The sequence below is a fragment of the Brassica rapa genome, chromosome A03 (genome assembly GCF_000309985.2).
Source record: "Brassica rapa cultivar Chiifu-401-42 chromosome A03, CAAS_Brap_v3.01, whole genome shotgun sequence".
Taxonomy (NCBI): Eukaryota; Viridiplantae; Streptophyta; class Magnoliopsida; order Brassicales; family Brassicaceae; genus Brassica; species Brassica rapa.
The window spans coordinates 21,528,071-21,546,610 of NC_024797.2; the positions used below are offsets into that span (position 1 = coordinate 21,528,071).

The window sequence follows — 18,540 nt, forward strand, 5'->3', positions numbered from 1 at the left end:
GCGTAGGTGTGAAGGCCAAGCTCTAGTACATAGTTAAAAGGAAACAAATCTTTCATATACTAGTACATTTTTGAAAATTAAATAAATAATAACTAAATAATGTAATTCTTTGGTCAAATAGAATAAAATCTTTGAAAATGAAAAACAAAATCTGTTATTATTAAGTATATATATGGTCAACGAAAATTTAAATTTGTGATAAACTAGTAAAATATAAATATGTTAAAAAGTTGTTGAAAATAATTTTTATTTCATATCACATAATTAATAGTTTAATTGGTGAGCACCGCCCTGTCAATATTCCATATTTACATATTATTATCATAATTACAGTCAATTTTCCAAAAAATATACTAATAATTCTTATTATTAAATTTATTGTAATGGTCAACTCATCATCCTATAAATCTCTCTTTTAGTGTCTCCCAAAATTTAGAGTATTACAATATACAATAAACAAGTAACTAAATCTAGAAATAAATATGGCTAAAGCAAAATTTTCAGTTGTTTTCCCCATCATCTTCCTTATAATGTTTGCTTTAGGTATGCGTTTATCTTAACTTTTCCTCAAAAAGTGTATTCAGTCACAGTTTTAATCTAGTATCAGTCTTGTTTGTTAGAACATGCGTTGAATATGTGATGATAGTTTTTTGATATACATAATCCCTATAAAATATATATATATATATACACATAATTTTTGATAGTTTACTCATAGCAATATTCAAAGATTTTTTTTTTTTGTTGAGAAATAGCAATCTTCAAAGATGCTCGCCTTATTCAACTTAGTTTCTGGTTTTGGCTTTATTCATTGGTATACATATATATTGTATTTTATTGTGTTGATATCTCCTAAATCTTAGTTTTTCATTATTTAAACATAAAATGTTGTTTTATTTATTGTAGCTGAGGATTGTATGGGATGTCAGGTGATGCTTGGCGATTGCCGTAAATGCGGAATAAGATGCAGTTCTTATGGAAGACATGCAGAGGCTCATTGTGATTACCGCTATGAAGGTGGCGCTTGTATTTGCGACTTTCCTTGTAATCCTCCACCAAACCTTTAAAATGAAATGTTATTGGTAATTAATATGAAGAAATAATATGTTGAATATCATAATCATAGTTGCTGCAATATTTCATATTTTAAATAATAATTTCGTGAACCTTTGATATCAATAAAATTTATAGAACACAAAACTAGTTGCAGTTAGATTTTTAAATTAAAATTAGAGCTAAACATAAATAGGATTTAAAGTTTGATGCAAACTGATGAAATCAAATTAAACCAATAAAAAACTGTACTCCAACAACTAGAGTTGGATATTCAAAAAATCTTTGGGGGTTTATTTAGATTATTTATACACCAACTAGAGATAACCAAATATCTCCTACGCATTACTTTTGAGAAGTGATTTGACATCTAATCTATTAATTTATGATTCTTTTTTTTATCTACCACTAACAAATCATAGTATGCTCACTTTGTCAAAATTAGAGAATATGATATATTTGACTATTTACATTAATAATAAAGCAACTATAAATTTGATTTTTTTTATAAATATTTTTATAAAATAACATATTAATTAATTTAGTAATTAGTAATATAATATTGTTGTAGATCAATTTTAACTAAAAGTTTATTATAAAACAAGAAAATTAAATTTATCTACTATTTTTATATAAATTCTATAATTATATTCTGTATTATATAAAAAGAGAAGTGCTTTAGGAATTAAATATGATAAAATTATATTTTAACAAATTTAGTTTTTTTTTAAAATTATTTCACTTAAATAAATTATCACTCATCATTGAAATGAGTTAAAACTTGTAAACCATATAATATTTTATATCAAAATAAATTTAACATAGATTAAACTTTTATATCTACAACTATATATATTATAGTTTGTTTTCAAACCTTTGACTAAAAAAAATAATTGAAGTGGGTGGTGTATAACTTTGTGCGGGGCTCTCTTTGTAATTGATGTTTGGAGGTTGTAGTAGATCAAAGTGTGACAATTCTTTTTGGTTATTCATGGTCTTCTTGGTTTTCCAGATTGACATATGCAATGATGGAAATCTAATATTTCTTCTTGTATTAGTGTAGTATTTTTTATAACCAACCGTTACTAGTTTCTTGAGTTTTTCGTTATATTTTATTTTACTATATTCATTTTCTGTTCTCCTAGAAACACAGTTTTTCGTTACATCTGATTATCTTACCAATATATATAACTAAAAACATATAACTATTAACCTGCGTGCTTTGCATGTTTTCAATAATATTAATTTTCAAGAATCTCAATAGAACTGCTCTCATCTATATGATGTTAAGTCCAGCCTTCATTGGAGAAAGACATGGACTCAATGAATCCTATAGTAACTGTTCCTAGAAGTAACACCATAAATGGCTACAATAAGGTTATCCAAGCTTTATCACTTTATCCCACTGTTCAGTAGCACATAGTTCTTCCCATTTATACTTGATTAGTTGATATAGGTCAACTTGAACTTGTGTTTTCGAATAACTGTACTCCACGTCTGGGGTGAAAGATAGCTTAGTCCCGACAGCAATGACATGGAGCGGGTCTTCCTATTCTTTCTTTCCCTAATGTTAATTATATGCAAACTTCTCCTTAAGATAATACAAGACATTCTCTTTGTTTTTACTTTTTTCACATTTTCTTAAAGACTTACAATCAACAGGCTGTTTTCATTTTGTCACATTTTCTTAAGGACTTACAATCAACAGGTCTTTATACGAAGAATTATTCTATATAGCGTAAAGTGCAGCAAAAAAACGGATGGATTTCAACAAACCAAATTTAGGTAGGTAATTAGGACTTAGATGTACGTTATTTGGAGTGCAAAATTGTAAAAATAACTACCTTTTGTGCTTAGAATTTTGGAGTCATGCTGCTTGAAAAATAGAAGCTAAGGTGATCTCAGTGATTTGTGATGATTCTTAGCATATAGACAGTCCCTTCTTTCCTAAAATCAGAGCGACACTTTGCCCATTCTTCTTGTGTTCTTCAAGCCAGTTTGGATCACCAATGAGGCTATATGACAATTCTTCTCAGAAAATCCATAATGTCAAGCCCACGATACCCGCACAACCGCTCAACGCATCTTACGTTCAGCAAGTATATATAAACTTATTTATCCCCATTTTCAAAGATCGAAACCTGAATCCACATAACCGTTGGTTTTCTTGGTTTACATCATAAACTGAATACCAAACTAAATTAATAACCCAAAGCCAAAGAGAACCAAATCCAAATAAACCCAAACCAAACCAAAATTCAATTCATAAATGACCCAATTTCATTTTCTTCTTCTTCTCATCATTGCCATTTTTTAACAACAAGCTTTATTAGATGAAATTGTATACATGAAAAGAATTAACCAAACAGGAGGAAGATTAAAAAAATCAGAAATTTGAATGTTGCAGAGCCTTTTTCGCAAGAGCATCATCGCGTAAGGCTATACCTCTGCTGCTAGGAGGTGGGAATGCTATGTATCCACGGCGGCGCTAATCCAAAATTCTCTTAGAGATTGAATGATGTTGGTAGAGTAGATATGTTGTTGCTTCTCTGATCTCCATAACTGAACCAACGATTGAGACAGTGGTGGTGACAGCTGTTTCTTCTTCCGTTTACGTCGCGATTGATTATAACCAGTGCTCGTCGGAAAAATGGACTCCATGTCAAATCCTCTGTTTCACCCAACCAAGACGTTTATGAAGACAGATTTAATTAAGGACTGGAGTTAACATATTAGTTTTTTGTTTTCATATTGATATGGTCGGGTGAAGAAGACGAGGTTGAAGAAGATGGAGATCGGATAGGGTTACAGAAGATACAGTTAATTATGGTTTGGTATTTTTGAGATTTAATATGATTGGGTTTAACAGTGGGTTAACTTGTCTAATACTAATTGGTTAAAACAAACCAGGTTAAAACTGAAATTGAGAAATAGTAAACCAATCTACACCTGCTCAGTGTCGGTTTTAGTTCTCATCTAAAGCATTATGCGGATTTGGGTTTCCATCTTTGAAAATAGGGGTAAATAGGTTCACATACTTAAAATGTGTGTAATTAGAATGAGCATGAAAGATTGTGTGGATTTGTTATTATATAAAAATTAGTGATTTATATAAAAATAGTGATGTTATATAAAAATTATAAAAACTATAATAGTGATGTTATATAAAAATTATAAATTTTTTGATTAAAGCAAAATTATAAAGAGAAACAAGATTTTGACCCGCTTTCAAAGTGCAGGTTTGTTTTCTTTGACATATTTATTATTATAACAAATGTGTTTATGCATAAAATATATATCAAGTGTCTTAATGATTTTTGTTAGCATTTGTTTTTATGTTTTACGTTAATTTTTCATCTATACAAAATGTTAGTATTGTGAAATAATTATTTTTTTTACTGAATAATACAGTAAGAAATTAACTTTAAAATTATTTTTAGTAAAATTAATTTTTACATTGACTTATAAATTATTAAAATATTTAAATGAATTTTAATATTATTTAAACTAAGACAGGGTGTATTGATATCATCTATTACATTCATATCTAATTTATGTTTATGTTTATTAATTGTAAATGTGAAATTATTAATTATAAATGTGAAATTTTTATATAACTTCAAAAACTATGTTTAATATTTAATGTAAAGCCCATATAATATAAACTTGTTTGATAGAAATTTATCTAATAAACCATTGTAAACACATTGTAAACACATAATAAACACATAATTGTTTATCTAAGTATGGAAGTGGTGGGCTTTAAATTTTTGATAAAGCCTTAAAAACAATTGAAAAGGTAATGGAATGTTTTGTAATTAATAGAAAATTTCAGGGACATAATCCTAAGAATGATTCTGGTTTAATAATATAGATAGTGATGTTATATAAAAATATTCTATATATTTAAAACTACCTTTTTGTATCTCCCTAATTTAACGCATCTTTATATCATTATCGAGTATGTATACCATACTGCTGTCCTCAATTATTTGTGATAAATATTTGTAGCTACAAGACAAGAAGAAAAGCTATGGCTGGTATGCTTCCCGGAGTTGAGTGCGCGAGGAGACGGCGTTTCCACGGCGGTGCTCCACCGATTGACTTATCCAACACGGCTTCTGTCGTGGCAGCAACAGGACAGATCTGGACTCGGCGACCATCGTTCTCTCTCTACACTACCAATCACGACCAAGCCTATGTCTCCTTCTCGGTAATGAAACGTCTAAAATAAAATAAACAGTTCAATCATTTTCTTGGGAAAGACTATAACTTCTTTTCAAGTTTATAAAATATAGGAGAGAAATGTTAGGAACAAATCGTACAGTGATGATAACGATGAGAAGCTCGTCGGAGCAGCCAAAGAGGCTAAGGAGAGGCTGGACGAGCTGCTGAGGAACCCGCGAAGAAGGTTCGGTTTGGTTAAACAAGCGTATGATAGCAAATGAAGTACTAATTCACCTTAAAATGCGCAGAACCAGCTCAAGTCTTTTGCTTTTATTCCATGATAACGACACATGATGATGTATTATTTATCTTTCAACATGAGCATATAATTGTGAGAATGGCTTTTGTCGGACAATTATTTTGCCCCTTTAGTATTTAAGTTATTAACTATTAACACTTTCTCTGCCAAGCGCATTTTAGCAAGTTCTCTATATTGATTGTTAAGTTGCGTCTTTTAGTTTATAATGGAAACTTCCCGGAAACCACTAGGCAGCTTCTAAGATTGCCAAATCTGACGTTAACTCGTCTCGATTTTTGCTTTGAATTTTCAAAGGCAAAATGGCAAAGACAGTGAATAAACCCAGGCAAGGGAAAGGTAAATCTAGGTTGAGAATGGGGAGTGGAGCAAAGGTGAATCATACCCTAATGTGTAGCCTCTGTCTTATAATTTCCATTCACAAAATTTTACATATTAATTAAATAAGATGGAGGAACCACAAGCAGTTCAAATATATTTATCTTTTGTTAAAAAAAGTAAAGGAACCACTTGATATGCAATACACATGCTAAAGTAATTATTTTACAAATATATTTTTAAACTATTTTGAATTATATTTTGAATAAAATTTTACTAATTAAATTTATAAAACAATTATTACAATAACTAATTTGAATTATGAAAAATAATTATTAATATAAAATTGTATATTTAAAATATTTTTATTATATTTTGAATAAAATTTTATATCTTTCATTTATAAAGTATTTCTAAAATATTACTTTTTAATTATAAAAATAAATATTATAAAATTTATATAGATTAATTTAAATTAGTACAGTATTTGGGACCACTTTCACTATTCAATTATATATTTTGAACCACTAGATCCGCTAGATCCACACTTGAACTGCTCGATCCGCTTGATCCACTCTTGTTCCGCTCAGTCCGCTAGATCTGTTAGATCAACAACGCTTGATCCGCTTTCTCCATTCGAAGCCCTAATGTTTTGATCTTGAGAACAATCGAAAAAATTGGTTTTCACTTTCAATCCTCTATTCTATATAATCAAACAAGTATATTAACTTGATTTTGTAGTGGAGTTGCAGATGCGTTAGAAGTCACAACTTGATATTTATATATTTGAAAGTGAAGACAAAAACATGAAAACAGTTAAAATCTGAGATAGAAAAGCTAAAGATAGACAAAAAGTCAAATTTTACCTTACTAAAGAGGTTATGAATCATGAATTAGACATGATCTTCTTCAAAAACATCAGGTTCAAACTCCATGTCCACAATATCTCTATTTTTGTTCAAATTTGTAATTGTATTGATCTATTGCTCTTGGAACTTTGGTGGCAAGCACAAAACCAATGTCATTGTCCATCTATTCCGCATGCTCCACAAACCCATCTCCATCTCCAACAATGTTTTCATTACCATCATCGAATTAAAAAATAATAATAAATAAATATATATAGCATTACGTTTTTTTAATATTCTATTTTGATCATACACATAAAAGTAATAACAAGTAAAATACAAAATAATATTCATGTATTGTTTTTATACATATATTCATTATCTAATAATCAAATGCACACATATATATATCTATAGTCTATAACAAAAAAATTAATGTGTGTATGTAAAATATTTATTTCAGTCTTTAAAAGTGATATAAAAATTTAAATATATGAAAATGTTAAAAATAATAACCATTAAGCATTTTAAATAATATCAATATGTATAAGGTGAAAATAAACATCTAGTACATAGTTAAAAGGAAACAAATCTTTCAAATACTAGTAAATTTTTGAAAATTAAATAATTAAATTAAGTAATTCTTTGGTCAAATAGAATAAAATCTTTGAAAATGAAAAAAAAAAATCTGTTATTATTAAGTAGATCTATGGTCAGTGAACTATTAAATTTGTGATAGACTAGTCAAATCTAAGTATGTTAAAAGATGTTAAAAGTTAAAAAGTTGTTGAATTTATTTTTTATTCATATGGCATAATTAATAGTTCAATCGGTCAGAGCACCGCCCTGTCATTATTCCATATTTATATATTATTATCATAATTACAGTCAAATTTCCAAAAATATAATTATTATTATTATTATTAGTTGTGTTATAATGGTCACCTCATCATCCTATAAATCTCTCCTTAGTGTTACCCAAAATTTAGAGTCTTTCAATATTCAATAAACAAGTAACTAAATCTAGAAATACAAATGTCTAACGCAAAATTTTCAGTTGTTTTCCCCATCATCTTCCTTATAATGTTTGCTTTAGGTATGTATTTATCTTTTCCTCAAAAAGTGTATTCAGTCACAATTTTAATCTAGTATTCAGTCTTGTTTGTTGGAACATGCCTTGAATATTGTGATGTTAGTTTTTTTTATATGCATAATCCCTAAAAAAAAGATATACATAATCTCGTGGCAATATTCAAAGATTCATTTAAAAAAAAAAGAACAATATTCAAAGATGCTCGCCTTATTCAACTTAGTTTTTTTTTGGTTTTGGCATTATTCATTGGTATATATATATATATATATATATTGTAATTTTACAGTGTTGATATCTCCTAAATCTTAGTTTTTCATTATTTAAACATAAAATGTTGTTTTATTTATTGTAGTGGAGGATAATATGGGATGTGAGGCGAGTCTTGGTGATTGCCGTATATGCGGAATAAAATGCAGTTATTACGGAAGACATGCAGAGGCTCACTGTATCGGTGGTATTTGTGTTTGCGACTATCCTTGTAAACCGCCACCTAAACTTTAAAATAAAAAAAATATTTAAAATTAAAAAGATAAAATAATACTTTGAATATCATAATCATAAATGCTGCAGTCTTTCATAGTATTAAATAATAATTCTGTGAACCTTTGATATCAATAAAATTTATAGAACACAAAATTAGTTGCAGTTAGATTTTTTAAATTAAAATTTGAGCGAAACATAAATAGAATTTAAAGTTTGATGCAAATTGATGAAATCAAATTAAAACGATTAAAATTTGTACTCCAACGACTAGAGTGGGACATTTAAAAAATCTTTGAGAGTTTATTTTAGATTATTTATATACCAACTAGAGATAACCAAATATACATCTCCTTTTTTATTATCTGAGAAGCATTATCATAAACTAACTTTAGCCTCATGTGTTATTAACCAAATTATCGTTATTTTACTAAATATATATATGATATATAAGCTAATGTAAAAAGTTAAAATGTACTGGATCTGGTCATCACATCACACTCTCTCTCAATAGATGCTAATAAAATTTTAAAAATTTAAAAATTTAACCATCAACAAAAAAGTTGATTAATATATACTTATTTTTTATTTTTAATGTACATTTACATTAATTTTACTAAATATATATATGATATATAAGCTAATATAAAAAGTTAAAATGTAATTATATTAGTTTATTTTTATTAATATATATCTCAAATTTTCTTTTTATTGTGAAATGTGAGTTATTAATTTATTTCAATTGGTTTACCAAAAATTTATACAGAAATTTTACTTTATGATGATTGTATAAAAGTTATTAGACCGGAATATTATATTGTATATTTATGCAAAGCTTAATTTCAATATATATATATATATATATATATTTATATGTATAACATTATGTTCTAATAATCAAACTTCAAATCTAACATATTAAAATTATGTTATATGTTTTTTAAATAGTCTATTTTGATCATACACATAACAATAATAACAAAAAATACAAAATAATGTTCATGTCTTCTTTTATACATTTATTCATTTTTATAATAATCAAATACAAATATAATTAAATAAATATATAGTAGATTTATATAATTTATAATAATAAATTAAATTATTGTATGTAAGATATTTATTTTCTCTTTAAAGGTCATATAAAAATTTAAATATATGAAACATATTAAAAACATCTTAATCATTAAATATTTTAAAGAAACATATTAAAAACATATTAATCATTAAATATTTTAAATAATATCAATATATATATATATATATATATATAAGTTAAAACAAACATTAGCGACGCAAATCAAGCTCTAGTACATAGTTAAAAGAAAATAATCTGCTAAACACTAGTACTCTGTGAAAATTAAATAAATAATAATTAAATTAAGTAATTCTTCGGTCAAATAGAATAAAAATTTTAAAAGGTAAAAATAATATGTTATTGTTAAGTAGATCTATGGTCAACGAGAAATTAAATTGGTGATAAACTAGTCAAATGTAAATATGTTAAAATTTAAAATAATTGTTGAAAAAGAATCTTTTTTACTCATATGACATAATTAATATTCCATATTTATATATTATTATCGTAATTACAGTCAATTTTTCAAAAATATAGTAATAATTATGGTCGCCTCATCATCCTATAAATCTCTCTTTACTGTCTCCCAAAACTTACAGTCTTTCAATATATTCAATAAAAGCATCTTAATCTGGATTACGAATAGATAAATATGGCTCAAGCAAAATTTTCAGTTGTTCTCCTCATCGTCTTCCTTGTTATGTTTGCTTTAGGTATACGTTTCTATTAACTTTTCCTCAAAAAGTGTATTCAACGTCAGTTTGTTTATATACATAATCTAGTTTTTTTATATACATAATCTCTTAAGAAAAGATATACATAATCTTTTATAGTTTTCTCAGGGGAAATTAGCATGTATAACCATCAAAAAAAAATTCAACAAATAACCATATGAACTCTATGGTTAGAATATACAATACACGTTTATATAATATTATTATATCTACCCTTAAACAATTTCAGCCTTTGATTCTTTTTTCTTTCTTTTTTCTCTTTTCTTTCTTTTTTCTCTCATTTTATTTGATCTATATTTTATTTTTTAATACAACTTAACCAATAATAATATCATAATAAATCATACATTTTTTTACATATATTGTATTTTAAATTTTCTCAAACGGATATAAATTTCTTTCAAAACATATAAATTGTTATTTAGACAAATATATCTTTCTATTCTATATTATATGTATATGATAGCACATATTTACAATCTCTCTCTTTTTCTCTCATTTTTTTCTTCCTCTTTCCCTCCCTCTCTTTTTCTCTTCCCTTGTTCATAATGAGACAATATTATATAGTATTTCATTCTATTTAGAAATCATAGAATAAAAATGCAACATTACAACTCTCTCTCTCTCTCTACATCTTTTTTGCTCTCTCTTTACTAAATTTCTTTCTTTCACTCTCTTTATCCCATCTATTTCTTTCTTTCTTATGTTTACCCCTATCTCTCTCTTTATCTCTTGCTCCCTCTCTCTCTTTATCTCATATCTTTAGTTTCATCTTCAAATGAAATAATATACAATTGTATGCTATTCTATTTAGAAAACATAGAAAAGAAATGTAACATTTCATCTCTCTCATCTCTCTCTCTCTATCTCCCTCTTATTCGTCTCTCTCTCTCTCACCTCTCTCTCTCTCTCTCTCTCTCTCTCTCTCTCTCTCTCTCTCTCTCTCTCTCTCTCTCTCTCTCTCTCTCTCTCTCTCTCTCTCTCTCTCTCTCCCGTCTTTTTATTTATTTTGCTTGAGTTAACTTGAGCAATTTGTAACTAGAGATTATACTATGTTTTAGTCTTTATTGCGTTTTATGAGTTGAAAATTTTCATTTTGTTTGGGTTGACTAGTGCAGTAAATAAGAAAATTAAGTTAGTAAAACGGTTGAATTAGGCTATACTATTTTGTCAAACACATATAGTATAGTATAATTTTCATTCTTTGTCCAGCCTAATAACTCTCCAAATATGAGTTTAGATTTTAGCAATGTGAATGTTTCTGCAATCAAGTTCTTCATGATGTAGTTAATATTTTGTCATTCCATTTATTCTATATTGTACACCATAATGTGTGAACCCTAGAATTTAAGTAATGTTGTTGGCATGTCATACTATTACGGACTATGCAAATAGAATATCATACACATCTGGAACATATGAGACTTCACTTTACATCTGTTACTGTGGACCTTGCTACTTTTATCACATACTGATGCACTGTGAAAAAGAGAAACGTTCACACTTATGCATACTTATCTTCTCACCTCTGACAATCTTTTGTTTTGGTTATTTGCTCTTTTTTTTCCATAATGGTGATTCCACCAATTCACCCTTTTCTCATAGCAATATTCAAAGATTCTTTTTTGTTTGTTGAGAAAAAGCAATATTCAAAGATGCTCGCCTTATATATATATTGTATTTTACTGTGTTGATATCTCCTAAATCTTAGGTTTTTAATTATTTAAACATAAAATGTTGTTTTATTTATTATAGTTGATGATAGTATGGGATGTCAGGCAAGTCTTGGCGATTGCCGCATATGTGCAGTCAAATGCAGTGCTTATGGAAAAGGTGCAGAGGCTCACTGTGATTACCGCTATGACGGTGGTGCTTGTATTTGCGACTTTCCTTGTAAAGAATATAAGCCTCCTCCTGGTCCTCCACCAAAACTTTAAGATGAAAAATTATTCAAAATTAATAAGAAGAAATAATACTTTGAATCTCATAATCATAGTTGCTGCAGTCTTTCATAGTATTGTAAATAATAATTCTGTGAAACTTTGATATCAATAAAATTTATAGAACACAAAACTAGTTGCAGTTAGAATTCAAATTAGAATTAGACCTAAACATAAATAGGATTTAAAGTTTGATGTAAATCGATGAAATCAAATTAAAACGATAACCAACAACTAGAGTTGGACATTCAAATCAAATTAAAACGATAACCAACAACTAGAGTTGGACATTCAAAAAATCTTGGGGGTTCGTTTTAGAATATTTTTACACCAATCACCTTCAACCGCTCTTCAACTGTCTGTGTATATCATGTTACCATTTAACTCTTTATTTAAACACATTTTAAAGTTCTAAACTTTTACCGTCGTGGGATAAAAGTTCGACTCCATATTACACATAAATGTCGTTTAATACCAATATGTTACCAATTATATACTGAAATTTAACCTGAATAAAATCCAATTAGAAATTAAACCACGATTTCAACACATACATCCCCAAACTTAATGGAGTTCCTAAACGTCTTGATATCTCTATAAAAATAATTGAGAAGTCATTTTCCTATGTATCGCGCTCACGTTAATTCTCATGATGGTTTATTACATTGTTAACCTTAATAAATTAATATTATTTTGTAATTGTCAGTATCAAAATTTATATTTTAGTTTTTATTAGTAATTTTTTTCTAATGTAAAAATGGAAAATATCTATATTTTAAAAAAATATTTATAAACTATTTTTATTTTCGTTTTTAATATATATGTATGTACATATATATAGTCATATCAATATCATAAATAAATTTAGTATCAAAAAGGAAATATCTTAAAAGTAAAAAACATAGCAGTTTATTATATTTAAAACATGTAATTTGACAATAAGAAATTTCCTTTTATATAAATCCTAATTTCATAAACTATTTACTAATTTACATTACTAATATATCTATTTATATTTTCTTTTTTCGTAATATTTCTTTTTATAAAATCATATCAATATCATAAAGGAATTTAGTATCAGAAATAATATCTTAAAACAAAAATATAGTGATATAGTGATTTTTGATATTTAAAACATGTGATTTTTAAAAAAGTAGTTTCCATTTATATAAATCTCACTTTCATAAAACTTTCTTGATACTTTTTGTTTAATAAAGTTTTTCTACGATTGTTAATAATGTTAGTTAAATATTTTTCATTTTAAACATAATAACTCTTTTTCATAAAAAAAAGTCAATTTAGTTACCAAATCAGTATTTACTTTTAATACACTAAAGAAAATTATTTTTTCTTAATTATAAATTTTCTAAAATAATATTACTTTTTGGATAATTATTCAATCTCTTATTTTGAACAAATTCTCACACAATTTCATACAATTTTTCTTTTCATAATTACAGATTCTCAAGCCTCATACTATGTGAATGTTTCAATATCTATAAAAATAAACAATTAATTATCTCAAATTCAATTTCATCATGAATGTGGTATTTGATAAAATTAGTTAGGTTACTATTACGTTCTAAAACTCTAATGATCCAATTGTTTTTAAAAGATTTCAAATTTGATTCACTTATACAATATCTGATCAACATTTACAAATTTTCTCATAAATTTAAGCCAAAACAAAATATATCAATTTAAAAATACATATTTACAAATCTTAGAAACTAAATTAAATTATATAATCTGATTTAGTATAATTAAAATTCAACTGAAAAGTTATACAACTCAACATACCAAAAATAACTTAACCAATCCAAATTATCATATCAAAAATTATATATTTAATTAAGATAACGTAATAATGTAGTTTAAAATAGTGTTATATTTGTCTTTCTGATATACAAACTAAAAATAATTTAAACGTATCGATAATTAGAAATAAAAAGTTAATCAATTATAATGATTTTATTAACTTGTAAATGTTTGAATCCGTGCATGAGCACGGGATATCACCTAGTATATCAGTATTTCTGGTTTATATTTTTCAACTTTTTAAAAATAATTTTTTTTATTTTAAATAATTTTATTATTCATTTATTTACGTCAGTTTAAGGTTATTTTAAAAGAAAATAACACAGTGTGTAGGGACAAAATGTCATATTTTTTTACCTATTTTTCCAAATCTCCCAAAAATATGGAACGAAAACACACACAAAGGGGGGGCGGTTGGGGGGGGGGCGGTTGGGGGGGGGGGGGTGGGGTGGGGGATGGGGGAGGGGTGTATTCAATTTGGAGTTTGAGCTGATTTGTATTAAAATGACAAATTCACTGTTATTCAAACATAGATTTTAAAAAATACTTTGAAATCCAGTGTTAATGAACTTGTCAATTTATAAAACTCTCTGAAATTCACTGTTATTGAACAAAATTTAAATTAGAGATTTAAAGTGCTTTAAGGGGATGTATTGGACTAGAGGTTTTAGAAGACTTTGGGGTGTTTTAATTTTAGTGGGATTTAGCCATTTAGGTGAGTTTTAAAGTTAACTGAGTGATTTTGATGAAGTTTTAAAAATAAAAATGAAAATTTATAGGTGATTTGATAAGATATTTTTTTATAAATTTTAGAGTTGTTTAAGTGATTTTGAGTATAATAGTTTTCGTCAGTATATATTCTGCTTACATACTGTACTTTTCCTTGTTGGTTTCTTTACCTAGGGTCTCTCTAATCAGTTATAAACTATATGCATAAGAAAATTAAACTTGTGGCCATTAATGTAATATATAACCAAGAGTCCACCACTAATATACTTGCGTGAAAAAAAGAAAACAAGAGCTACAATTATATATTAGAGATCAAGAGGTAGCAATGCCTTCTCTTCAACAAGGTAAAAGAACCGCAAAGCTATGTGCAATGGCAGCTTCTCTCGGCATCACTACTGATACATCCAACATGCATGCTCACAGGAACCTATGCCAAGTCACATTCCTTCTAATTAATGTCAAAATTGCTCAAAACAATGCATAGTTGACTCATATGCATATACAATGTGAAAACTCATTAAAAAATCAAATCACTCCAAATTTCAGATTCAATACATCCAAAAAAATTTGTACGAAACTTCGAACATCCTCAGACGAGTATTTCTTTATCTCCTCTGAGATTGAATTGTAATTCAAGTTCGTTATTTATACAATCTAATTCTTTAAAAAAAAAACATGAATTCTTGCAACTTTAAACCGACATCTCCAATGTTCTGCCATAATACGAGAAACACAAACTTAATACCTCAAGTAAAAAGTCTAAAGCAAATGAAATTTGTTACAGCATAGCAAATACTATTTCAATTCCCAACACCAAGCAGAGTTCTGGAGACTTTGGAGCGCTATACATGATGGGAACACGCCACTCAAGAACCTGTGAGCTCTACCAGTAATCGCCACAAGAACATTTACCATCACTGAAGTGATGGAAACGCTTGTTGTCTCTCACAATCAACGTTCTACCAATGATTTTGGACATGATCTTGATAAAGTTGTGACAGTCGTTACACACACGGAGATTCTTGATGATTGTGAGGGACTTCCGAGGCGGGGTGCATATGACACCATAAGCAATCGCTAACCTCTCGCTGTGGTAGAGCAGCGCCTGTTCTTTAGCCTCCTCGTCAATGTCATGCAGAACACATTTCGTGTCTGGAACATAAACCGCTCCCTTCTTCGCATCCATCTCCTTAGCTTCATCCTTGTAATAAGTCAGATTCCGAAACTCGAGAATCCTGCTCCTACTAGCGAGCATACTCGTCTCCCTGTATGATTTGGGCGGAGGGGTAGGAATCTTGTTAGTCACAGCCTTAGAAGGGTCAAGATCAATCATCAACTCCTCCGCGTAATCCTCCAAATCGATATCTCCATGGATCCTACCATAGCTCCTCATAGCTTCCCAGAACTCAGCTGTAGCTTCAAACGGAAGGCCGCGGATATACTCCTCCGCCTCAACGAGATGCCCGCATTTTCCAAGAACATCCAAAACACCCAAGTAATGCTCCCTCCTGGGGCTAATCCCAAACTCCTTCTCCATCGAATCGAAATGCAAAAACGCTTCCTTTACCCCACCCACAGTAGCACAAGCCAAGAAGACATTAACAAACGTCTCCTCATCAGGCTTCAGCCCCTGTTTCGTCATCTCCTCGAACAACTGCAACGCGTCATCTCCCATCCCGTTGTCGCTATACACACGCATCATCACGTGCCAAGAGTCCATATCTTTGTCAGCCATGTGATCAAACACTCTCTTCGCGTCGGTGACGCTGCTACACTCCCCGAACATACTGATCACCACGTTGTTCAGCTTCGGATCGCTTCTGAAGACTGACCTGAGGAAGTGATCGTGCACCTTCTTGGAATGCTCGAGGGATTTCAGATTGGCGCAAGACTCGAAGAGTAGAGAGAAGCAGTCTTTGTCAGGGAGAGCGCCCTTATCGAGCAGCTCGATAGCGTCTTTGAATCTCCTGAGCTTGCATAAACGAACAATCTCCTCAACAGTTGGGGCTATCTCGTTGATCTGATTAGGGTTTTGATAATTGACCTGATTGTAACCGCCGCGGGGGGCGTGTTGAGGTCTGTAGCCGCCGTGTTGAGGACTCTGGTTGTACCTCTGAGGAGCTCGATGATGATCAGTGTTTGATTGATTTTGAAAACGGTGAGAATCGAACCCCGGGGGTGGATTCTGCCGTTGCGGCGGAGGATAAGACGCGACGGAGTGAGGATTCCGGTGGTAATCACCCGCGGCGGCGGATGTGCTGAGGTTTTTGCTGGAGGTTGGGTTCACGGCGAATCGAGAGGAGAGATGGGGGAGAGAAGAGCGTACCTGAAGAAGGGAACCTACTGTGATGATACTATGGGTGCGCGCGCAACGAATCGCCATTAGAGAAGACATGTCTCTGAGCGGAAATGGTGAAAGGCGAAAACCCTGAGATAAGTAAAACCCTAGTTGATTTGGGGACGAGGATGATAACGCAGGAAAGAGTATAATAGTTTTTCAAAATAATCCCTCAAGCATTAAACATTTGCATATCTCACCTTTTTCTTCCAAATATTCAGTATAAGTCTCCATCCAACATAAAAGACTACAATATCTTTAATTTTATGGAGAAATTAAATATCTTTTAAAGTTCGAGTGAGTTACGTATTCAGACACTTTTTTCTCTTTTTTGTCATGATAAGGTACTTCCTGCTAGAGGCACACTTTCTTTCCTTTCTCCTCCATGTATTTGTACATAATTACCCTTACGTTCGGTTAAAAGAAAGAAGAAGCTTGGTTTGTGGGGACCAATTTTAACTATAGTAGTTGGGTCACTTTTTTTTATTCGTATTTTATATCTCCTCAAACCAAACCAAATGAAAAGACATGTTTCTTTCTTTTTTTAATTATTATTGTTTGTTTTACTTAGTTTTAGTTTGTTTTGTTTATTTTAAATTTAAGGATATATTTGACAAATTTGTTTGATATACTAAATTATGTTTTTTTATTCTCTATAATTTGATATCCATTTTGATATGTTTTCTTGTTATATTTCAAAAGATACAAATGAAAAATGTGGACAAAAGAGTTGTGGATAGAAACATTGTAATTGTGTACATCCAACTATTGTGGATGGATATGATCATATGATATGTTTTCCTTTTTTAAATATTACTTTATCAATCCTTTCTATTTCTTTATGTGATTATTTTAACATATTAAAGTAAATAACTAAATAAATTTTTGATATCATAAATTTTATCTTTTTGTTCTTTACATTTTTAGATCCATTTTAGTATATTTTTGCAATCTAAATATGAAAAAATCATATCAACAATAAATAACCGTGTATATAGAAAAAATGTGGACATGGACACATCTAATGTTTTCAATTGTATTTTAATGTTTGTGTTAGTGGATGAGATCTTTTTTTTTTAATGATTGGTTCTTTATTTTATTATTGTTTATACCACCTAATGTTTTCAATTGATTTTATTTCAAATTTTTAAGAGTTATAAAATGAATATACTATTACAATAATTTATATATATAATTTTCTATTTTTGACATCATTTTATATATATCATATATGTATATATATCAACGTTTACAAAAACAAATATGTCGACATGGACATAAACTAAATATGTGGATGTGGACGACATGTGTAGATAAAAATTTGTAGACAAAAGTGTTTTCATTACTTGAAAGAGAAAACAAAGGTCTAGAGACAATGACTCAAACCAAAATGTGAGGTACGGATGTGGATGTGTTTATCTCATCTAAATCAAGAAAATGTTTTGCACATTTTAAAAATATTGGGTGAAAGCGTGAATAACCAAAACATGAGGGACCACAAATTAAAAAAAAAAAACTGAAAATTCACCATTGTTGCTCTCACTCTCTAGCATGACCCAAATCACCAACTAGCAGCAGATCAAACTCGTTGACATCATCAGCTTCATGAACTTCTCCAATTTCAGCCC

General features: G+C 29.0%; 1 protein-coding gene and 2 long non-coding RNA genes across 3 annotated transcripts; all 3 read right to left on the reverse strand.

Annotated features, from left to right (window-relative positions):
- Positions 1-598: 598 nt before the first annotated feature.
- Positions 599-7,798, reverse strand: LOC108871085. Its single transcript, XR_001957735.2, has 3 exons — positions 6,721-7,798; positions 5,379-6,511; positions 599-5,278 (listed from the first exon to the last, which is right to left on the reverse strand). It is a non-coding gene; the product is annotated as an uncharacterized LOC108871085 (long non-coding RNA).
- Positions 7,799-8,025: 227 nt separating this feature from the next.
- LOC117132511 lies at positions 8,026-14,265 on the reverse strand. Its single transcript, XR_004456109.1, has 2 exons — positions 10,985-14,265; positions 8,026-10,935 (listed from the first exon to the last, which is right to left on the reverse strand). It is a non-coding gene; the product is annotated as an uncharacterized LOC117132511 (long non-coding RNA).
- Positions 14,266-15,218: 953 nt separating this feature from the next.
- Positions 15,219-17,056, reverse strand: LOC103860428 (pentatricopeptide repeat-containing protein At2g15690, mitochondrial). Its single transcript, XM_009138029.3, has one exon. The coding sequence runs from the start codon at positions 16,967-16,969 to the stop codon at positions 15,458-15,460; it is 1,512 nt and encodes a 503-aa protein (XP_009136277.1). The 5' UTR covers positions 16,970-17,056; the 3' UTR covers positions 15,219-15,457.
- Positions 17,057-18,540: the final 1,484 nt, after the last annotated feature.

What these genes read in the sequence shown, in the direction of transcription:
- LOC103860428 (XM_009138029.3), bottom strand. Translation starts at nt 16,969, where the DNA reads ATGTCTTCTCTAATGGCGATTCGTTGCGCGCGCACCCATAGTATCATC.